The sequence below is a fragment of the Durio zibethinus genome, chromosome 14 (assembly GCF_047325235.1).
Source record: "Durio zibethinus cultivar Kanyao isolate XHJ-2024 chromosome 14, ASM4732523v1, whole genome shotgun sequence".
Classification (NCBI taxonomy): Eukaryota; Viridiplantae; Streptophyta; class Magnoliopsida; order Malvales; family Malvaceae; genus Durio; species Durio zibethinus.
This window is the reverse complement of record NC_143175.1, coordinates 24,385,821-24,408,405: the sequence shown is the minus strand read 5'-3', so window position 1 is coordinate 24,408,405 and position 22,585 is coordinate 24,385,821. Positions and strand designations below refer to the sequence as shown.

The 22,585-nt window shown below is 35.5% G+C and overlaps 4 protein-coding genes across 9 annotated transcripts; 3 read left to right on the top strand and 1 right to left on the bottom strand.

Moving 5' to 3' along the window:
* Positions 1-603: 603 nt before the first annotated feature.
* LOC111295320 (dnaJ protein P58IPK homolog) lies at positions 604-4,783 on the top strand. The gene is made up of 9 exons (XM_022888768.2): positions 604-902; positions 1,699-1,864; positions 2,210-2,411; positions 2,499-2,659; positions 2,755-2,848; positions 3,060-3,272; positions 3,371-3,451; positions 3,938-4,156; positions 4,320-4,783. The coding sequence occupies exons 1-9, from the start codon at positions 770-772 to the stop codon at positions 4,500-4,502; spliced, it is 1,452 nt and encodes a 483-aa protein (XP_022744503.2). The 5' UTR covers positions 604-769; the 3' UTR covers positions 4,503-4,783.
* A 1,093-nt stretch (positions 4,784-5,876) lies between these two features.
* Positions 5,877-12,127, top strand: LOC111293920 (uncharacterized). Of its 6 annotated transcripts, none has more exons than XR_016327841.1 (12): positions 5,877-6,489; positions 6,832-7,146; positions 7,233-7,341; positions 7,429-7,522; positions 8,216-8,303; positions 8,411-8,494; positions 9,156-9,252; positions 9,350-9,437; positions 9,615-9,720; positions 9,798-9,890; positions 10,621-11,258; positions 11,607-12,127. XR_016327841.1 is itself a non-coding variant. In XM_022886975.2 (11 exons), the coding sequence occupies exons 1-11, from the start codon at positions 6,304-6,306 to the stop codon at positions 11,014-11,016; spliced, it is 1,656 nt and encodes a 551-aa protein (XP_022742710.2). In that variant the 5' UTR covers positions 5,877-6,303; the 3' UTR covers positions 11,017-11,524. The 6 variants fall into 6 exon arrangements, 4 of the variants coding, with proteins under 4 accessions (XP_022742710.2, XP_089600176.1, XP_089600175.1 ...); XR_016327840.1 differs by having other exon boundaries at positions 6,820-7,146; XM_022886975.2 differs by lacking the exon at positions 11,607-12,127 and having other exon boundaries at positions 10,621-11,524.
* Positions 12,128-13,185: 1,058 nt separating this feature from the next.
* On the top strand, positions 13,186-14,854 carry LOC111293946 (peptide upstream protein). Its single transcript, XM_022887022.2, has one exon. It carries the CDS (start codon positions 13,327-13,329, stop codon positions 14,740-14,742), a length of 1,416 nt encoding a protein of 471 aa, XP_022742757.2. The 5' UTR covers positions 13,186-13,326; the 3' UTR covers positions 14,743-14,854.
* An 839-nt stretch (positions 14,855-15,693) lies between these two features.
* LOC111293947 (putative E3 ubiquitin-protein ligase LUL2) lies at positions 15,694-18,746 on the bottom strand. Its single transcript, XM_022887025.2, has 3 exons — positions 17,768-18,746; positions 16,327-16,822; positions 15,694-15,970 (listed from the first exon to the last, which is right to left on the bottom strand). The coding sequence occupies exons 1-3, from the start codon at positions 18,232-18,234 to the stop codon at positions 15,854-15,856; spliced, it is 1,080 nt and encodes a 359-aa protein (XP_022742760.1). The 5' UTR covers positions 18,235-18,746; the 3' UTR covers positions 15,694-15,853.
* Positions 18,747-22,585: the final 3,839 nt, after the last annotated feature.

The window sequence follows — 22,585 nt, the reverse complement described above, 5'->3', positions numbered from 1 at the left end:
TTTGATTTGATTCGATTCGATTTTTTATTTATAATTTGAAAAATCAAAATTATCTGCATTGAATAGCATTTTTATTTTTTTATATATTTATTCATCAATATAAATAAATAAATTAAAAAATAATGTGAAAAATTAAAATTCTTTAAATTTTAAAAAATGACAAACTAAGCCTAATTAATTAGGGTTTACATATATGGAAGGGTAAAAGTACCTAATTGAGATTTTAATGATTTTGCACCACCATATCAAGCGTTTCACTTTATATTTCATGTTTCATGCTTTTCAATATCATCCCTATTTATATAAAAAATTGTTATAATTATTCAAAATTTCAAGTTCATCAAATATTTTACATTTTTTTATCCTCTCTGGCCAAGAAACAAAGTGTTCTTATGACCCAATTTTTAGGAGATATTGTTGGGTTTGGGAAGCCCAGGAAAGTCTGTGGTTGGGCCAGTCTTTGGTCCAGACAAAAAATAATTTTAGGACATGTCAACCTCTTACTGGTTAAAAATTCCACATGTTATTCCACGTGTACTCCATCTATTGGCTGAAGCAACGTGGAATGACATGCAAATCCTTGGTTCCTCGAACACTTCTTCCAAATCACGGAGACTCGAACAAATTTATAAACTCAAAAACTCTTTTATGGCTGTCAAAAGTTTGGAGATTTCTGAATCCCAAATCAAAATCATCAAACAGACGTAAAAAAAAAAAATACAACAAATTTCTATCAAAATTATAGATTTATAGAAAGAGAGGAAGAAAAATGTTGAAGAGTTTGAGTTTGAGTTGGGCCTTCAATTTAATGGCTTGGAGAGGATTGGTCTACGCAGTTTTTATACTCCATTTTGTATTGGTTTGCCAGCTTCTGCTTCTTCAGCCTCTCGTTTCTGCTTTGGGTTAGTCAGCTTTTTAATTTTATTCTTTTGTGTTTGATGATTTGATCTGGGGTTTTGCTCGATAAAATTAGTGGGTTTTAGCTGTAAACCTGGTTTGTATAGTTTCATTGATTATCTGGGTTTTGTTTGAGTAAGGTTAAAGTAAGTTTTTGGATTAGAGAATGTGGGAAAGTTAAAGTCTTGGAGGGAAAGAGAAAATTGATTTTTTTTTTTATATTAATTGTTTGTTTAAGTGTTGTTTACAATCAATCTATGGTCAAAGGAACTCCTTTTGAGATTTTCTTGGATTGCTGTTTTCTTGAATGGTCAATTGGTCAGCTCTCCTTTTGCAAATGGGCTATTAACCTGTAAAAAGATTATTAATTTAGGATTCTAATTGGGTAAGGACGAACAGTTTCCTCATTTTTGTATGTTATATCATCATTTTTTGTTATAACCCTTCTCTGGTCGAAATTGGTGGAGTAGAATTGTCTGTTGGATAGTTCAGCTTGAAAAACAATTTTATTTTTCATACTTGCATTTAAAATGTACTATAGCTAACAAAATGAATTGAAAAGCACCTGGTGGTGCAAGCATGAAAGTGATGACTCCATTGCTGCTAAACATCTTTGTAGAAATGTATCTTATGTTTGACTTTTGTATGAACTTTTTAAGACCCAGCAGTCGAATAGCTGGTGCATCTTGTTTAAATATTAGAATTGGTATTCTTAGAGTTTTAATTTGATTGTAAGTGCCAGTTAGCAAATGCGTACCTTCCCTGTTTCTATGTTCTTAAAGTTTCCACTTGGATGTGCAGATGGAAAGCCTGGAAATGCTGCTGAGCTGTTTGACAGAGTTTCACAGAGTATAAAAGTGAAGCGCTACAGTGAGGCACTCAATGATCTAAATGCTGCCATTGAGGCAGATCCAGCACTTTCGGAAGCATATTTTCGCCGTGCATCGGTTCTACGTCAGCTATGCCGGTACTGTTGAAACTTTGGAAGTTAGGATATATACTTGTATTCTATCATTTACAGGATATATACTTGTATTCTATCATTTACAGTACCCTTTTTTTTTTCTTTTTCATGTTTAATTCAAAAGAAATTATTGCAAAATATGGTTTTATTGTGATATTCTAAAGTCTTTGATGACATTTTTCTATACTTCCAAGAAAAAATTGGTATGAATTATTTGTGAAGTATCATGGTTCCTTTTGCACCTTGAAAGTAAAAAATTTACGGTATTTTCTCCCTACTCTCTTCCCACTCTATCTTCATCTTCTGATTGGAAAATTATATGACAGGCACTTTTTTTCAATGATGTAGATATGAGGAATCTGAGAAGAGCTACAAAAAATTTCTGGAACTAAAACCTGGAAATTCAGTCGCTGAAAGGGAACTGTCTCAATTGCATCAGGCTCAAAGTGCTTTGGAAACAGCTTTCAGTCTCTTCAACTCTGAAGACTTTATAAAAGCTTCAGAATATGTGGATAAAGTTGTACTAGTTTTTTCTCCAGCATGCTCAAAGGTAGCACCTACTTTAAATTTCTGTTCTTTCATTTTTCCCTGAGTTATAGCAATCTTTATAAACTCTACTGTCCTTCATTTGTTGCAGGCTAAGCTCCTCAAGGTAAAGTTGTTGTTAGCAGCTAAAGACTATTCTAGTGCTATAGCAGAATCTGGGTATATTCTCAAGGAAGATGAGAGCAATCTTGAGGCCTTACTACTTCGTGGTTGTGCATACTACTATTTAGCTGATCATGATGTTGCTCAAAGGTTTGTTTAAAATTTTTTCCTAGCCATAGATTTTTATGATGCTGTTGGTTACATTAAGATTGGGATTTAATAGATGAGATGCATGATCTTTTCAGGCATTACCAGAAAGGTCTCCGCCTTGATCCAGAGCACAGTGAACTGAAGAAAGCATATTTTGGATTGAAAAATTTACTGAAGAAGACTAAAAGCGTAGGTCCACTAAATGTCTTTTTGAATTCTTCCTCTCCCTTTTTTGTCCTGTTTGAGATCAGTGTAGAGTTAGATACACGGGAGTTTCATATTGGTCCTATTTTATCAAACAACCTTCTATTTTATTTTGTTTTTAACTTAAAGACTGTCATTTCATCCACTATGTGTCCTATTTTTATTAAGGTACTTGGACTCTTGGAATCTTATGTAGGCGGAAGATAATGTAAACAAGGGTAAGCTGCGCCTTGCAGTTGAGGACTACAAAGGAGCACTTGCATTGGACCCAAATCATCTTGCTCATAATGTGCATCTTCACCTTGGATTGTGTAAGGTCTTGGTTAAGCTTGGCAGAGGGAAGGATGCTTTTAGTAGTTGCTCTGAGGCACTTAACATTGATGGGGAACTTCTTGAAGCTTTAGTACAGGTCTGCTGTAGATTCATTCACTTCATCTAAATTTTTACTACAGTTGGTTGAACATAATGCCATAACTATTATTCTTTACCTGTGTTTGAATGTTTCAGAGGGGTGAGGCTAAACTTTTAACAGAGGATTGGGAAGGTGCTGTGGAAGATCTCAAATTAGCAGCTCAAAAATCGCCTCAGGTTAGTCATAATATTAAATTTGGATAATAAATGTCTCTGTTAAAATTTCTTCTTCCAGAATTTAGTTTTAGGCTTGTCATATGGTATTTAGATCAATAAAATGTAATGTTTGAGACATCTTATATGCATTTGCTTGTATAACTGAGAAGAAAAGCTTTTCCGGGATAAGAAAGAACAATTTAGTAGATTTAAGGCTGTGGTTTTGTAATACTTTTGTTGTGTATTTTTAAGAGTTTCTGAATTCTGCCAAAGATACATGGTTTGATTTCATGTTTTTTGTTATTCTTTGTTAGAATTATTCCTAAGTGAGAATAAGATAAATGGAATATAATACGGTAACATCATAGAAATCCTTATGTTAAACCTTCAATGCTGTCTTGTTACTGTTAATAAAAATTTTGGATCAACTTAGAGTTATATCTTGGTTATTATTCCAATCATGAGTATCTCTGGCCTCATGAGGGCTATAAATTGCTTTCTTTGCAGGATATGAATATCCGTGAAGCACTTATGAGGGCTGAGAAAGCTTTGAAGATGAGCAAACGTAAAGACTGGTACAAAATTTTGGGAGTTTCAAAGACTGCTTCTGTTGCTGAAATAAAACGTGCATACAAGAAGCTTGCTTTGCAATGGCACCCAGATAAGAATGTTGATAATAAAGAAGAAGCTGAGGCACAATTCCGAGAAATTGCCGCTGCATATGAGGTCCTATTCGTTAATAATTAACTTACTTTATCATCAGTATAATGTTTTAACTTAAACTTTTGGTTGATAAAAATTTGTGATCATTAATATTTTTTAATCTATGCCATTTATTCTAAAGATAAAATGAACAAAATGCTAATAACAAGTTGCTTTTCACTCACAGGTTCTTGGGGATGAGGAAAAGAGATCAAGGTATGACAGAGGAGAAGATATTGAAGATGTGGGTATGGGAGGTGGTGGTTTCAACCCATTTGGTGGTGGTGGGGGACAGCATTTCACATTTACATTTGATGGAGGGTCTCCTGGAGGCTATGGTGGTGGTGGTGGATTTGGTTTCAACTTTTGATACCTTCACGAAATGGTATAGGAGTACATTTTTCAATCCTAAGCGCTAACACTAATATGACTAGGACTGACATCTTTCGGCAGTCAGTAATTTCCACCACTACAACTGCCTTGTTACATGAACAATGTATCCCCTTCACAAAGGTTGCTTCATTTTATTCATTTTAAAATTTGTATCAGTTGATGATAGGAAATTGAAGAGCATCAATTTGTCATAAATTCTACTATTCTTTCCCCACCAAAGCAATGATGAAATAAATATATGACAGACATATAACTCCAGTGATAGCGGCTATGAAAGTCTCTCTGTTTAAGGATCCCATTCCCATCCGACTTTATCAGAAGTCTCTGCTTTGATTTTGAGCCATTCTAATATTCCATCAGCAGCAGAGGCCATTGCCCTGTTGAGCAATAGCATTTAAAGAACCATAACTTCTACGGATAGGGTTTGCTCGCTGTTTACTCTATTCTGTTAACAGTCCATATAAATTTTGTAAATTCTGTAACTAAATTTCTTTCTTTTTTACGCCAGTCAAAACAAGTTAAATCCGGGATTGTAGCATGAGATCATGGCACAAATGCTGCTCTCTTCTCTCCCAATATTATTCATAGCATTTTCAATATTGGTGCTATTTGAGCAAAAGTATTGGTGCAAATGAAGAAGAGTACCAGGAAAAGAAAAGGAAAGAAGAGCTGCTTTCTCATTCTTTTAGGCTCTGGCCTTTACCTATAGTATTTTTGTTTTACTGAGGTGTATATATGTATGTTGAGAGATGAGGGATGGGTTGTTAATGTAAATGTTAGGTGGATGGATGGGTTACCTTTTAGTTAGAATATAGCAAGAAAAATGTTAAAGTACATCTTTTTTCTTTTTGTTAAGATATTTCAATCAAAAGTGGGGAGACTGCTTTACAAAACAGGAAAAAAGAGCATGGGATCAATGAGAAAAACCATGGTGTTTTTGCATGTGACAGGGAACGCTGTAAGCTGGAGTGGACTCATGAAACAGTGCATTGGAATGATATGGGCCTTCAGCTTTAGAAAAGCTCTAGCCTTTTACTTGCCCAATTCATAAAGGGTTGGACTTCAGTAATTGATTAGGCCAGGGGAATCAAATGACTGGGCTCTGAGTCCAAACGAGGAAATGAGACTGGGCCTTTTACATGCTTATCAGAAATGGAAAAGAAAACACAACAGTTGTCTATTTATAAAAGAATCATAAAAAAACAAATTAAAAAAAAAACTGAAAGCCATAGTATTTATAATAATAATAATAAGTAAGGCTATTCCTGTAAGCCTTAAAAGCCCAAAAGTAAAGACCAAACAAACAGAGTTGAGCTGAACATATCAAATCTCAAACTCAACACAAATCAAAGAAGACAGAAAAACGTCTCCTGTTTTCTCGTCATCGCACCCTCCCTCCGTTTCTCTGTTTATAACTTCAAAGCCTGAAAAACACTCTCCTCAATCCTCCACCTCATCTCCGCCGTCTATTTCGTTGACTTTCCTAAAACTCTATCAAAGTCAAACCTCTTAACTACATCAAATTACTGTAAAAAAAAAAAAACTATATACAAACCCCAGATTGCACATACCATTAAAATTGAAAGACTTCTCATAAGCCGCAACCACACAGGATCCGTCCCCCTTGTCTCACCTTCCTACTTTGATCCTATAGCCATTGAAGAACAAAGAAGAAAAAAAAAGTTTTAAGACTTTTTTCTTTCTTAAGAAATAAGAAAAATCCAAAATTAAGAAGAAAAAGAAACCCTAGAGTGTCATGATCAGATGTTATCGGGTGTATGATAAGAGACGCCATGATCAACACAGCCAACGGTATGATTTCGGCATCATCTTCATCGGCGAATGCTCAATCGCCGGGTTTGAAGACTTATTTTAAAACTCCAGAAGGTCGATATAAGCTTCAATATGAAAAAACTCACCCTTCTGGCCTACTTCACTATGCTCATGGCAAAACTGTTACTCAGGTAACTTCAAATTTCTAGGTTTAACTTTAAATTGGTCCTTTGTTTAGCATGGGATTTCTTTTTGGTGTTTTTGATATTTAAATTTATAGTTAGAGAGCATTTCCAATTTATTAGTAAAAATATGGTTTTCAACAAATACCCATTTGTTGGAAGCACTGAATGAACAGATTTTATTAGTTTATTTTGTATTATCAATTTGAGCATTGTTGGTTGAAAGATTGAATTTTAAGGACTTTCAATCAATGCCCATATTTCTAAAGTCAATTTTCAATCGTTTTTGTGTAATATTTAGGTTTCAGTATTGATTTTCTAGGATTTTATTTGATCAAGTTTGACTGTCAGGTTACCCTAGCACTTCTGAAGGATAAGCCAGCTCCGTCAACTCCGACAGCTTCATCATCCAGCTTCAGTGCTAGCAGTGGGGTAAGATCAGCAGCAGCGAGGTGGCTAGGTGCTGGGAATGGGAGCCGTGCAATTGGCTTTGCTGGAGGGAATGGTGGGGGTAAAAGTGTTAGTAGTACTAGTAGGATTGGGTCATTGGGTGCTTCGAGTTCAAGTAATTCAATGACTAATACAAATTTCGATGGGAAAGGAACTTATTTAATCTTCAATGTTGGTGATGCTATTTTTATAAGTGATTTGAATTCTCAGGATAAGGTAATTTAGCATTTTGTTGTTAAGGTTTTTGATGAATTGGAAGGGTTGTCCATGGTGTATTTTCAGAATCTTGGTGTTTAATGTAGGATCCAATAAAGTCCATCCATTTCAGTAGTTCGAACCCTGTCTGCCATGCATTTGATCAGGATGCCAAGGATGGGCATGATTTGCTTATTGGGTTGAATTCTGGTGATGGTAATCCTTCTTAGCTTGTTTTAATTGGCAATTTTAATACTAAGTTTAAACTCTGCCAATTTATGGGTTCTGTGTGTATTATTGTAGTTTACTCGGTGTCATTGAGACAACAGTTACAGGATGTTGGAAAGAAGCTTGTTGGGGCACAGCATTACAATAAAGATGGTTCTGTCAATAACAGGCAAGATTTAGATTACTACATCCTTTATACATTTTCTGACTTTTCAGAAGTATGACCTTTTAACCTTTGTTCACCATCTGAGTTTTCTTTTTAAAATTTTAAGAGTTAGATATTCCATTTTAGGTGTTTCTGCATGTAACTCTTGTAGATTTATGTGTTCTAGTTCTAGGATGGTGCAAAGATATATTGTAATACCCAATGGCTTGGAGCAGGATAATTTTCTAAGACATCTTATGTATCTTAGGGTTTTTTTTTTTCCAAGGGTGCATATGCAGCTTACTCCATTTAATCATTATAAAAATATCTTTTTCTGGAATTTATTTCTGTTCTTTTACAGGGGCAGTATTGCCTTTCAGTAACCCATCTATCCTCCTTGACTCCTTGTAGTATGCTTCATTTGTTTTCTCTATGACCTTTCATTATTTGAACTGTACTTCTAAATTATCAGTACTAGTAATTTAAAGTAGGCAACTGACTTGATCTTTCACTGAGTTGATTGTTAACCTTTTTAGCAAATATTGGACTCGTAATTGTTCTTCTGCTGCTATATCTAAAATTTGCTTCCCTCTTGAGTTTCCCCTCAGGATAATAAAAGGGCAATGACTTTTGTGACTAATAGGTGTTTATCTTGAATTAATGTTTTTAATTGTGTTGACTGCCTCCTATCTTATTAATGCTTGTTGTTTCCAGCAGTCGCTGTACTAGTATTGCGTGGGTTCCTGGAGGTGATGGCGCTTTTGTGGTTGCTCATGCTGATGGAAATATGTATGTGTATGAAAAGGCAAGTTTCCAATAATTAAAGAAGGCTTTTTTCACTTCTTGGGGGTAGAACTTTCAAATTTCATGATGTTCTATGCAGTAAGTTTTTTTTTTTTTTGTGCCCTCTAGAACAAGGATGGTGCTGGTGATTCTTCATTCTCTGTTATCAAAGACCAAACTCAATTTTCTGTTGCGCATGCACGTTATAGTAAGGTACTGGTCAGTGTTTATTTTGTAAAACTATTTTTAGACTTTCTTCTTTGTGTATTCTTCCTGAAAATTGGTAGTGTTTACCTTAGAACTATTATCTAAAGCTGGAGGCCATTAATGATTTTATCATGTTTATATATATAGTAGGTGCTGCATAGCTTATAGCTTGCTTTTCACTATATGTATTTCTAGGTTTTAGCAAGATAACATTCTGTTTTGAATTAGATGATGCATGTGTTGCTGAGGTGTGCATGGTCTAGATTGTCAAAATGGAATTGACAACCACATTTCCTAGAGATCTGCAAGTAGTCCTAAGTTTGCCCTAGGTTTTTTTTTTTGAAGAGCTACAAGTAGGTATAATAAAAACGCACATTAATCATGCATGATCAAAACGTATACTTAAAACATTTTGCTAGTAATGTGGTATGTGTATGAAAAAAAAAAAAAAGAATTTAGTCTTGTGCTTGCCTTCTGGTTTATATGTGTATATATATATTTTTTGTTACAGTTAATTCTATGATAGTCTTGATATCTGACATTATCAGACCTGCCTTAGCACCATAATTGCTATTAGTCTGACTGTTGTTTGACCTCATTGAGGAAGCCATATAAGTTTTCCTCTTATTATTATTTTGTTTGTTGACTTGCCATTATTTACTTGCAGAGTAACCCAATTGCGAGATGGCATATTTGTCAAGGTTCAATTAATAACATTGCTTTCTCCTTTGATGGAGTCTACTTAGCAACCGTTGGAAGAGATGGTATCAAGTCAAATTGACACCATTTGCGTTTTACAGCAGTTTTCTTTTCTAGTTTGTTTGAACTTAAAGTTTTTCTCTTTTCACATACTGATTGCAGGTTATCTGCGAGTTTTTGACTATTCAAAAGAACATCTTGTATGTGGTGGCAAAAGTTATTATGGTGCTCTACTATGTTGTGCTTGGAGGTGCTCTATTCTTTTTTTTTTTTTTTTCAAAGAAAAGTTTTTAAATTTGTGCATGCTGTTTATCTAGAGTGTACTTGTTTTTTCCATTTGTTACTTTGTATTCTTTTTGTAAAATATCTAAGCTATCACCTTTGGAGAAAATAAAACTTGTTATTGACAACAATATCCAATGAACAGTATGGATGGGAAATATATTCTGACTGGAGGTGAAGATGACTTGGTTCAAGTTTGGAGTATGGAAGATCGAAAGGTTGTGGCATGGGGTGAGGGGCACAACTCATGGGTAAGATTCTTATCTTATAATGAAGGCTTATTTTTAGTTGTTGTGGATGACAATGGCTCTGTCCTTGGTGCTGACAGGTTAGTGGAGTGGCGTTTGATTCATATTGGTCATCACCCAATTCAGATGGCACAGGGGAGACTGTGATGTACCGGTTTGGTTCTGTTGGTCAGGTATGTAGATGTTGTTAGTCTGGTAAAAATAATGACTGTCTGAATTATTGTCCCTTCTATCTTGATGCGTTGTTTCCCCATGGTTCTTTCCTGTCCATGTATTTAGATTGTATTTATGTGGATTCTACTGTTAAGTTCCAAAAATGTCTAGCTTTTGAAAGTTATAGATACCTGACACTTGTGATAATGTGGTTGGAGCAACATTTCTAGATTTAGTGGTTGCCTTCTTTTTCTACCTATGACAGTGGTTGCTGTTTCTAGGATGGAACAGAGGTGATATATGGCACATGGATCAAGTTTAGGTTGTAGAAAATATTTAGATTTTAAATGTATGAAACTATAGGTCTGCATCGGTTACTATACATTGTAGGTGACATAGTTTAGGTTCTTGTTTAAATAGCATCTTGAACAGCTAATATGATTAATATAATTTCTAGTTAGCATGCAAATGGGGAAAACTGAAGAACATGAGAAAAGCCAAAACATATTGGCAGAAAATCAGGGAATACTTCAAGAATATTCTCTGATGAATAGATGCCTTTCATTTTTATGGAAAGTCATAATTTCATACTAAAACATTTTGTGGTCAAGGAACATGGCTATGAATTTAGTTATTGTCATCTAATAATCTGTATTATTCCCTTGTTTTTTTTTTTTTAAAGAAAAAGCTATTCTACTTTGCAGCACCTGCAATATCCTTCACTTCTTATTATTGCCTTCTTCTGCGTAGGATACACAGTTGTTATTATGGGACCTGGAAATGGATGAAATTGTAGTGCCATTGCGTCGACCTCCAGGTGGATCTCCCACTTACAGCACTGGGAGCCAATCTTCCCACTGGGACAATGTATGCCCATTGGGTACCCTGCAACCTGCCCCAAGCATTCGAGATGTTCCAAAAATTTCACCAGTGGTTGCTCATCGAGTTCATACTGAACCCCTCTCGAGCTTGATTTTTACCCAGGAATCTGTACTTACTGTTTGTCGAGAGGGGCACATAAAAATCTGGATGAGACCCGGTGTTGCAGAAAGCCAATCAAGCAACAGTGAAACTGTGTTGAGTACCAGTTCCAAGGATAAACCATTACTTTCCAGCAAGATTGGCAGTTCTAGCTACAAACAATGACCAGACGATCATCGAAAGATGCAAGGCAAAGATCAAAGCTCTTTTATTTTTTCAGCTGGAGTTGCATTTCTATTTGCTAGTGTGGCCGTTCATTTCTCTTTATCCAGTTGGTTTTCTGAAAGTACAACCATGTGAACATAATTGAATTGCAATGAGATTAACCAACTGAATCCATTGAATATTCAAGGACAAAAATGCCATTGACGGCACAAAGAGTTCTGGAGGGAGAACGAACCTCCATTGTAAGTACAAACGGCTATTCCTAGAATATCTGACAGTGACTGGCATAACATGGAGTTGCTCCTTTAAGATTTGTAGTATTTTCTTAGAGGTGCATTTGAGTGATTATTTGTTATTGTTGATGCATCATCCCCATTACAGTATGATATTTATTGCATATTCGAAAAACTGATGTTGAACACGCGGATGGCTTCGTGCACATGACTTCATGAGTTCTAGGTGACTGGACTTGGACAAGTTTGTCCTGAAATGAGACAGTTTTTATACAGCCGAAGCTTTTCATTTTATACATGTTATTATAGATATGCTAACTTAATTGTCATTCCTACTTTCTAAGGCTCTTATTTCAGTTTCATTAGGGTGATGATCCGTATGACTTTGTTGTGCGGTTACCAGTGGTTGATCTGGCTGGGGAACATCATCAGAACCAAGTCGTTGATTTGATTCAGCATGCTGCCTTCTCACCCTCTTGAAACCTCATAAAGAATAGGGTTTCCACACATTGTGCTTTCAAACCCAACAAATGCAGAGCGAAGAACAGATTGTTAAACTTACCCGCAGCTGCTGAAGAAATCAAAAGGAAGCATGGCTTTCTGCGTAGCCAATGGCTGCTAGTGTACGGACTTGAGGTTTTTGAAATGGGACCCAAGGATGCCAGCATACGAGTCCAATGCCAAACCTGCGTTCCAGTAAGGATGAGAAAGGATTCTCATCACGTTTTCAAATTCACCCTAATTATCATATTCATATATAAGGAATTAGTAGCTGATCACGAATTTTCTTGAGATAGAGGATGTAATAATAACTTATCTGCCTAAACAATGGAGCATTTGGAAAGTCAAAGAGTTTAATTGGCCAATTTGCTGATCTACCAATTTTCATCCATGATATTTTGATGTATGATAATCGAATTCATGGATCAAAACTTTTTAAGAGCATCCGTTAAAATTATCATTTTGAAACGGTACATTTAACCAAAATAGTAGCTTTTTCAAGTTGGGTCTTTAACTAGACATCTCGAATAGTTTTGTCTGTCCCAACTTTTTCCTTTGGGGCCCTGTCTCAACATATAGGTTATGTTGGACTAAATAAAAAAAAGTGAGGCCGGCCAGTAAGAACCCAAATAGGACGTAGGTAGGAGTTCGTAGTTTGAAATGCACTCATCACTGACGCACCACAAACAAAAAGATCTGAGCTGCTGGGCCAAGCCACGATGATGAACCAATATGGTAAGTCCAAAAACAGGTTTCTGTCTCTGGACAGACAAAGTGGACCCAATAAATCGTACTACGCCAGCCAGGCGCCCACTCCAATAAACAATAGAAGAAAAGTCGAAAATCATGTGGAGGGGTCCATAGCCCACGGGCTTTGTCAGATGATAATTGGTTGCAAGTCTCTCAGATATTGGCCAGTGTGCCAAATCCTTTCACATTTGAAGCTACCTGTGCTGCCACGTAATCCGAACATCAGGTCATCGAAGCATCTTCCTCTTGGCCCCACTCCCCACACTCTTTTTTTTTGCTTAGCTGCTAGTGGTGTCGCTGTATATTATAGATCCAGATCTATCACGTTTTACTCGTCATTGATCGAGCAAATAAAGCATTAGCTACTTCTTCACTTTACTTCCACTCAAGCAAGGAAGCACCTCATAAAAAAAAAAAAACGCACTGACAGTTTTCTTTTTTTCCTGGCATTTTTCTTTGTTTCAATCAAAAGCTGAAAACCCAGATTGAGATTGAAGCTAATTCATCAAAGGATGTAATGTAGAGCAGTTAAAGATTGAGTCTTGGGGATGTTTCCAGGGGGCAAAATGGAGGAAACTTTGTTTGAAATGAAGCCAAGAAAAAGAGTTCCAATGAAGGTTTGGTTAACTGCTCAAAGATCAATGGGTCTCCTTGTGGGTGGAAATCACACATCCTCCAGGTTTTGCACTCGCTAAATTTGTTTTCTTGTTTTGTGTTGGGTTCAGTTTCTCTTGATTTCTCATTTTAGTTGATAAAAACAACGGTCTCTTTTATATCAAAGATTGGATCTGTCTTGCTGCCTAGTGAGTTTGAAAGCGTTAAGACCATGGATTTTAAGACCTTTATGTTGATGATCCTTCATGGGTCTTTAGCTAGGCGTGTGCTTTTACGCGCTTTCATGCTTGCTGCTACTTTGTCAATTGTTCCTTTACTGCAAATCATATCTGGGGCACATCCAGAGATGTTGTATACCCTTTCTACCTCAGCAGACTGTGCCCTTGAACCTGGATCTTTAGGTCCATTTATGTTTCCAGGCACCATTTTGTTCTCCAAAGTTTGGGGTTCATTTGGATCGGTTCACTGCGAGGAAGATAGGAAGTTGACAACCAGCGTGGTTAGAGAGCTAATGGGAAAGCAAATGTTGAGTTACAGTGCAAAAGCTCTCTGTGTTGGTGAAGGCTCAGTGTCAGCTGTTGTGGCATTGAGAGACCTGGGATTCTCTGCTGTTACTGGGGTTTATAGGCACCCCTTTTTCTCTCTTAAGCATAAGAAGTTTGTTTATGAGCTTGATTATGAGGACAATTCTTATGATTTTGTGTTATCCAGGGATCTAGATAAGGTTTCTGTCCCAGCTCTTCTTGTGCTTGAGATTGAGCGTGTCCTTAGGCCCGGTGGAATTGGGGCTTTGGTCGTTGGTGTTAGTGGGTCAGACCCTACTAGCTTGATTAGGTCTGCTACTCCAGTTTCTTCGCTACTGAAAGCTTCCAGTGTTGTGCATGTTGATCATGTGAATGAGTTTACATTGGTTGTATTCAAAAAGAAACTGGAAAATACCACGTACTTTGAGCAGTATCGTCTTCCTGCCGATTGCCCATCTATGACAAACAACAAAGCTATATTGGATAATATTGAGCCTCTTTTGGAGGACAAACCAATTGGGTCTGAAAAAAGTATTGCTTATTTGCCCAAGTTTGTTAACGTATCTTCTAAGCAACGATTGGTCTATATTGATATTGGGGCGGGTGAGCATTTGACCTCCAATGTTACAAGTTGGTTCTTACCATCTTATCCTGTGGATTACAAAGCCTTTAATGTTTATTTCGTTGATCATAATACTTCGGTAATGCTATCCTATGTCAAAGGGCCTGGTATCAACTTTGTTTATCACCCAGGCCTTGCTGGAAATAGAGCTACAGCCAGTTCAGGAAATAAGGCTTCCACAGGTTCTGATATTGTTGATGATTTAGATCCATTTGTTGAAGATGAAGGGTTTGACTTTCTTCTCTGGTTTAAAGATACAGTACTATATGCAGACTTTGTGGTTCTGAAGATGAATGCAGGCGCAGTGGAGTTAAAACTTCTCTCAGATTTGTTTGAAAGTGGAATCATATGTTTCATTGATGAGCTTTTTCTTCACTGTCCAGACCGTGACGACAGCGGAGTGGTAAAGGGAGACTGCATGGACCTCTTCAAGGCCCTTAGAAGAACTGGTGTTTACGTCCATCAGTGGTGGGTAGATTAGAGAACCACCGATCTGGTGGACTCTTGTTTTAGGTACTGTATTGTTTGAGTCATGAGTCGTCGTCTATGTACTATTACTGCTTGCGTGTGCTATTATTGTTGTCTACTTGTTATCGGTTGTTGTCATCTATCTTCCTCATCTCGTGTATTGATGTTGGGAGGAAATCAAGTTGCTTTTGTGGTTGAGCACTATACTAAATAAGCAACCACTGTAATCTCTAGTTTGCTGAACAAACTGTTGTGTGCTTACTGCTTAATTACTCACCTTTGTTTTGTTGAAATTAGTTTTTACTACAGTAGAATTGTTGTCCTTTTATCTCCAGCTAATGTTGTTGAATGAAGAAGAGCCAATTAATGTTTGTCCTTACCTCTTAAAGATGCACAAGCCCGTTGGACATACAAATGCTTGTTGCCATGCTTGGGCAATTTTGAACCGGTTTGTGAGAGAATGAACAAGTCTACAAGGTGTGGCCCCATAAAAGAAACAGGCTAACTAAGCACATCCCTTTTTTTTAACGCGGAACGCAAAATGACAACGCGGAAAGTCCTTGTTTGCTGTCAGTTTTGAACTGATCATCCCAAAGAAATTAGGCAAAACAAAAACCCATGTTTTGTCGGCTGCATCACACCAATGACCTCGTTTAGACTTCCGTTTTACTGTACAGAAACCTGACAAAACTACTGTCACACTAAAATTGCCATGTACGTCCAGACCAGAGTCATGAAATTCAAGGCTGATGACTATTCTCAGGATTGATTTTAACAGGTTCCCCAAAAATTTAGACAGCCAGTTATACAGCTAAGTATCTATCCTAGAATGAGTTAATGTAAATTCTTCATTAGCATCTAAAAAAGTAAATGAAGTAGAACATGAAGCAAATTCATTTGCCATCTATTTCGCTAATATATTTTGTATGAAATTCGAGCAATTCATTCATACCATGTAGCATAATTGATTATAACTTCCTGTTTGATTATTGGAAACGCCTGAAATGTAAAACAAAAGAGAGGACAAAAGGGCAAATGAGAAGTGATAAGAGAAGGGGAAAAAAAAAAAGACAACAACAAGCTACTATTATACAGGAAGATAGTCCAAGAAACATGTTCTCATCTTATTCATCAGGGCCATTGTTGACCTTTATCTCCAAAAGCCTCTCAACAGGTTGCCTACAAATTGGGCAGCGATTAGTCTGGCATCTCAAAACCTGCGCACATGAGCTGCACATACACTGCATAATAAACAACAAAATTGAATCAGTAATCGGCTAGAAGCATATAATATTTTCATTACTCCATTTCTCTGTCTTCTTTATGAAGGAAGATGAGGGGGCAAATGGTTTTGAAACTAAAAATTGGTTAAATCGACCATTCATGTGAGATCCACAACCACGATAACATTCTGTAATAGGCAAGTATTTCTGACTGTTGCAAAAGAAAACAAGTTATTACTAGCGCGTGCAAGATTTATTCATTGGTTTAGGCCAACCGATTGGTCTCACCCTTGCTTTCTTGTCTATAAGGTTAATGTTGCAAAAGACCAAAGGAAAAGGGAACTGAAGAGAATAGAGTGAGTGACAGTGTTTACCATGTGTCTGCAGGGAAGAACAGTTGTGTCCCGAGGCTCTGAAAGGCAAATAACGCATTCTTTTCCAGGATCATTTGCATCAACATCATTATCAACTGAATTTCCAATTCCATATATTTCTTGCAGCTCATACCTCATCCCATTAACCCACAGAATCTGTTTCACTACTCTTGTCTGGTATTCACCCTTCTCCTTCTCAAACACAGCCTGGGTTATCTGAGAATTCATGGCTCCTGACACTTGGTTTCCATCTGATCCATTCTGATTGACAGGCAATGCATCTGCTTTCACTGCTAGATGATAGATACCCACCTCATCTACTTTCAGTAATTCTGACTCCTCAAACATAGCAAAATCAATCCCAGTTCCAGAGGGCTGCCTGAACTTCTGTCCTAGACCTTGTTCAAAAGGCACAGTTACTGGTGGTAGGACACTTTCCTTCATTGGTGTCAGATTGCAGTCTTCACCTTCTTTTGCAAAGAAAATAACAGTCATCCTGTTTGCAGAGCAAAGTTAAGAACTGTATCAGAGACACAACACTATTCACCTAAAAACTGAAACTCTACAATGGAGAGAAGAATGAAAGTGCAAAAGGAAAGGATGATTTGAAATGTCTTAGTACATTTTTACAAGAAATTCAGCCAGCTAATGCTTTCTATGTAAGTTGTGTTGAACTTCAACTAACCATTCGTGTTTCTTTTCTGTAATCTACTTCAAAGCTCCTTAAAACAAAAGCATAGAGCTCTCCATTCCGTCGTTTTACTCTAGTTTAGAAGTTCCTATATCTGATTACTAGGATGCCGAAATTTCACAAAATATCAACATCACTCTAGTTTTAATCACAATAAACCTATTGAAATTTTCACTATCAAGTAAAAAAGGAAAATCACAGAGCTTGCAATCTGACACACAGAGTGGGCGAGTCCTCAAAACACCACTAATGTGATGAAACACCATTTCGTTAGTTTTCTTCCCTTTTCCTGTCATCTTGGCATCTAGTTTAAAGTATATTCAAAGTTTCAAATAACATACAAACAACCTAGTTCCTTAATCACAGTCAGACCCCATAGAAACAAGGCAACCTTAAAACCTCCAAACATAGCTGAGAAACTACAAAACCGATACTTAAAGAGTGAACAAAAAATATCCTAATAATCTTTCATTGAATTCCAAATAATCTCTATTCTTAGAATCACAGGGCAAACCTTGATCCCTCTAAAAATTGCATCTCTTCTCTGCAATTGTAAGACACTTATCCGTCTAATTTGACATGATTACATCTCAAGCTCTCCAAAAGAAAATAGCATTTAAAAATAATCACGTCAATTGTATCCTCAGAGCAAATTTTAATCAAAAGCAACCCATATTCACAGCTACAGCAACTAATTCTCATAGATAACAAAAACTTGAAAATTTAACCAAAAAGATAGAATTTTTATACCTTCCAGCAACGGTAGCATCGAACGTGAAAGAAACCAAGAACTTCCCAGGATTCTCCTCATCAGAGTCCAATTTCAAAGTTTCTTTCTTCAAATTAACGTCATTCCTTATCGTCACCGCCTTTTGATGCTCTATATGCGGCACCAGAGGCGGTGGCATCATTGGTCCGTAAGCATACCTACTCCAATTGGCGGGATCTATGTGGGGCCCACCCCGATTATGATGATCGTATGGAGCCCGAAGCGGCAATGGCACCGGCGGCTGAGGCGGATAGTAGCCAGGGTACTGGTAGTACTGGGGCGGGTTCGTGTTCGGGTATTGAGGTGGATACGGCGTGGCGGCGGCAAAGACATAACGATTGGCGGGGATTTCCGGTTGTGGCTGTGTTGGAGGAGGTGGCGGAGGGTGGTTTCGCCGGCTGCCATGCCTTCGCCGGCCATTTAATCCGCTACTTCCGATGTTCCCCATGAATTTTTTGCCGTTATTTGGAATATAAAAGGAAATATTTATAAAGGAAGGAATTTTATAACAAAATTGGATCCAATTTCATGTAAATATTTTTGCGTTTTCCTGTTTCTCCCTCAAAACCCAACAAAAAAAAAAAAAGAAAGAAAAAAGTTGTTTGGGACAGGAAGGAGAAGAGAAGAAACAAAAAGGGTTTGTTATATGTTCTGTTTTTCCTTTCGTTAGGGAAAGGGAAGCGAAGGGCGAGAGGAAGAGAAGGGAAAGATAAACAAATAGAGAGAATCTTTGGATGGGTATAATGGGTTTGAGTAAAGCTCCACCCAAACCACCATTGACAGAGAGATGGAGATTGTGCTAAAGCAAACCGCCTTCTATAATGGGTTTACGATACATTAGGGAAAGTACTTTGATGACAAAAATACCCCAACTTTGGTCGGTTTCAGATTGTATTCCCATGAAGAAGCACGTAGCAGATTAGTGGTCTGATTTAATCTTAGCTACGAAGTCTTAGCAATAGGAACTCTGTTGTGGGCGGGAAGATTGTAGTAGGCTTTCACTTTTTTAGCTGGCTGTACTGGTTCAGACCCGTCCTAGGAGCTGTTTAGATCTTACAGCACATCCGTTGAGATTAAATTTATTGGATTGTCAGTTGAATATAAACGTTAATTTTAATAAAATTAAATTAATATAAATTTTTTATTAAATTTTTTTAGTTATAATTATAATAAATTTTATTATTATTTTTAATTTCATTATAATCAATTTAATCGATCATTCAAATAAAACCTAATAAATTCTCTTTGGAGTGTAGAAATATTAAATTCAATCATTTAAAAATAGACATAATTGGAGAACAATGTGTAAACGTTTCTGATAAAAGGAAATGGATCAAATCTCCACCTGGTGAAAGCTGCTGGTTATGTCAGAAATTTTGATGTATAATATATTTCATTTTCAGTTTATATGTTTTCCAAGTCCAAGCCAGTCAAAGTTTGATCAAAATTGAAGTATTTTTATATGCCTTACAAGTGTTCTCCACTGCCCCCTTCAGCCTATCTCAGCGCAGGCCTGTTCCACAAATTTGAAGACTGCAGATACCCAATAACACCCTGCAATCAAGAAATTAAATATAATTTGCAAGAATCATGATTTTCTTTCTTGCTTTCTTTTCTAGAGGTTTATGATTTTCTTCTCTTTTTTTGACAAATAACAGTATTTGAGATCACAAATTCACAATCTTTTTGCTGGGTCACGGCCTCCCCTGCTGAAGTCATTCATAAACTGTGATACCTTACTAATAATAATATCAAAATCAAAGTCAAATTAATAATTGAATTTTCTGTATATAATGGCCTACCACATGTCCTTTGATAACGACTCTAATGGGAAATGGATGATGCCAGATAAAAGAGGAAAACTTCAAATAATTCCATATCTTATGCAAATTTACTGTGCAGTTTTATATTGTCATAGGCTGAAATGACCACCGCCATTACAGTGTTGAGAGGCTGCTGAGTGCTTTGGTCCCCTGAATGTGACCAATCAAATTTTTTTTCTTTTTTTTTGTTAAAAAAATTCATTTGCCAATTTCGAACATTAAGATCCTGTCGGCAGGCAACTTGTAGTTCAAAGTTTCTTTAAAAATCTACTATTCTAATATTTTATTGCTTCAATTTTTCTAATCCATAGCCTGGAAAAGGCTTAAAAAACTGCAAAATGAAGCTTAGCCATATGATCCAAGGGCATGATCAGGAGAGATTTGAAAGTGTTGCAACTGATCAAACTCTGAGATTGAATTTTATGAATAAAGCAAAAGGTTGATAGAATTTGCAATCTTCCCCCAGGGATGTTGGGTCATGACACCAAAGCAGCTAACTGCTTTGCCTGTTAAGATCAATAAACAATGAAAAAAAAAAAGAAAAGGGCCAACAGCTTGTCTGCATACTCTTGGATGATGGAACATAGCAATGCAATTAATACTAATAGCACACTATCATGTTATACTTAATTGTTTTACCTATCTTTCACTCCAAAATATTATAATTCTAGGTAAATCACAGCAATGAAATCATTGTGTTGACCTCTGGGCAGTGACAATCAAAATATGTATGTTCCCTTCTCAATGAAAAAGGGTTTAACAGGTCAAAACCACGTGGTTTATTGATCAAATTAATAGTGTTAAATTTATAATTTTTTTATGATTTTAAGTACCAGCACAAATCACAATGGCATTTTATGTTGAGAAAAACAGATTGTTTCGCTTTTACCTCCAAAACTTGACCTGTTTAGCTTTTCTTTCTCTTGATAATGTTCACATTTATTAGTGTATCTTTTATTTGTCATTAGTTAGTGTTTTTCCATTTGGTGCCAGCCTTGGTCCTCCAGCCTGGTCATGAAGACAAGCTTGGCACTTTCTGTTTGCAATTGCGGAGGGACGTATAAGCCAATCAAATTACCTATAAAACGGCCAAATTTCCAGTTAGTAAAACTTTTCAAGCCCTTCTACTTGTATTCCGATTAGTCAACAAGTTCAAACCTAACATCTTTAATCTCGCTTAATAAAACCCAACAAAAAAATATTTTTAAATTTGTACACTGCTTGTTGATTTATTTGGCCCCTTTAAGCTTATAAAAAATTTTGTGAATATTTTGTTCATTTATTTTTTTATTTTTTACCTTTTTTTTTTTATAAAAGTATACAAATAAATAATGAAAAAATCAAAATCAAGAATTACTTAAAATATGTCATGCATTCATTTCATATTTGTGCATTTTTTGCATTTCAGTTTCCAAAAAGTAAAAGTAAAATTAACAACAAATTATAATTTAAGCTAAAATATTAAAAAAATCTATAAACTATTTCACATGCTTAAATTAACCCTTACACTTTTATTGTAAATCTTTATTTTTTTTATTTGTATATGAATAAACTCTTATTTCAAATAAAAAATTTTATTTATATTAAAAACTTATTTAGATATAAAATAAAGGTTAAATGTGTGTTTATATACAAACTAAAAGTTATGAATTTATTTGGATGTAAATTAAAATTTAAGGGTTTATTTGAGTGTAATAAAAATATAAAAATTTATTTAAATGAAATGATAAAATTCAGAAACTTTTTTTTTTTATTTCAGCCTATGATTTATTTATGAGCTTATTTGTGATTCCTTCATTTAAGAAGTTATTTTAAAATGGTTAAAGATAATAAAAACAGCAACTATAGGCTTTTGTTTACTTTTTATTTAATAAAAAGGTCCTTTTAATTTTGATTATATATATATATTTATTTATTTAAATCTTAATAATTAAAAACTAAAAGCTCAAGCTGGCAAAATTTTTAATTATATATATAAGCTTCATATTAGAAAATGAAGTAAATAAATATGAACATAGTTCTTCATTAAATAAGCTTGAAAACAATGACTTGAATTGTAGTACTTTGTAAGGCACTTTGAACTCAACTGTTTTTAGCAACTTATTGAGCCAAGATGGATTCAACAATTTCTCGAATCAGTAATAAAATTGAATTCAAAATTTGGGATTCTTTTATGTTGAATACTCTAGTTTGACACTTTCTCTCTCTCCTTTTTTTTTTTTTTTTTGAAATTAAATAAAGCTTTGATATTTGACATGTTTTAATAAATAGAATAAGCTGTCAAACCCAATTTTCTTTTTACACTTAAAGTTAGAAGGCAGTCAAGCTAGTTTCAAAGTAGCTATTATGACCGAAAAATTGAATTAAGCTCTTGAACCAGTCAGGCTAAAGGCTAAGGGCAGGAGGAATCCTAGCAAGGTTTGGATTAGAATCCTGGATTACTTACCAATGTTTGTTTCCCCAATGACATTATCTGACCATGTACAAAACCAGTTCATGGTTTCTTGTCTGTGTAATATCCTAGCCCAAATAATAATTGAGCTAAACTAATACTAAAGTCTATAAATTTATTAAGATATTATTTAGTAAAAAAAAAAAAAAGTTGAAGTATTAGATGAAAAAAAATTTAATTATCGTGAAACAAAAAAGAAATAGAATTCTTCTTCCTCTTCTTTAGGGTTAGAGAATATGAAAAATCAAGTTGGAGATTCACAATCAGAGTCTATAATCAAGTTAATCCCTTAAAGGTTAGTACATGCCATCTTTTTATTTGAAAAGAAATATCAAGTTGATTACTATTATTTGGAGTTGAAATTTTGAGAAAAAAACCAAGAAAAATCATGAAATCCTTCATTAATCTTGATGATCTATTTTGGTAAATTACTAAGCTTTATTTATTTCATGTTCTTAAGATTTATTGATGATTATTGAATAGAGTTTGAAGACTGAAAGTAAAGATTTGAGTTTTTAAAGATT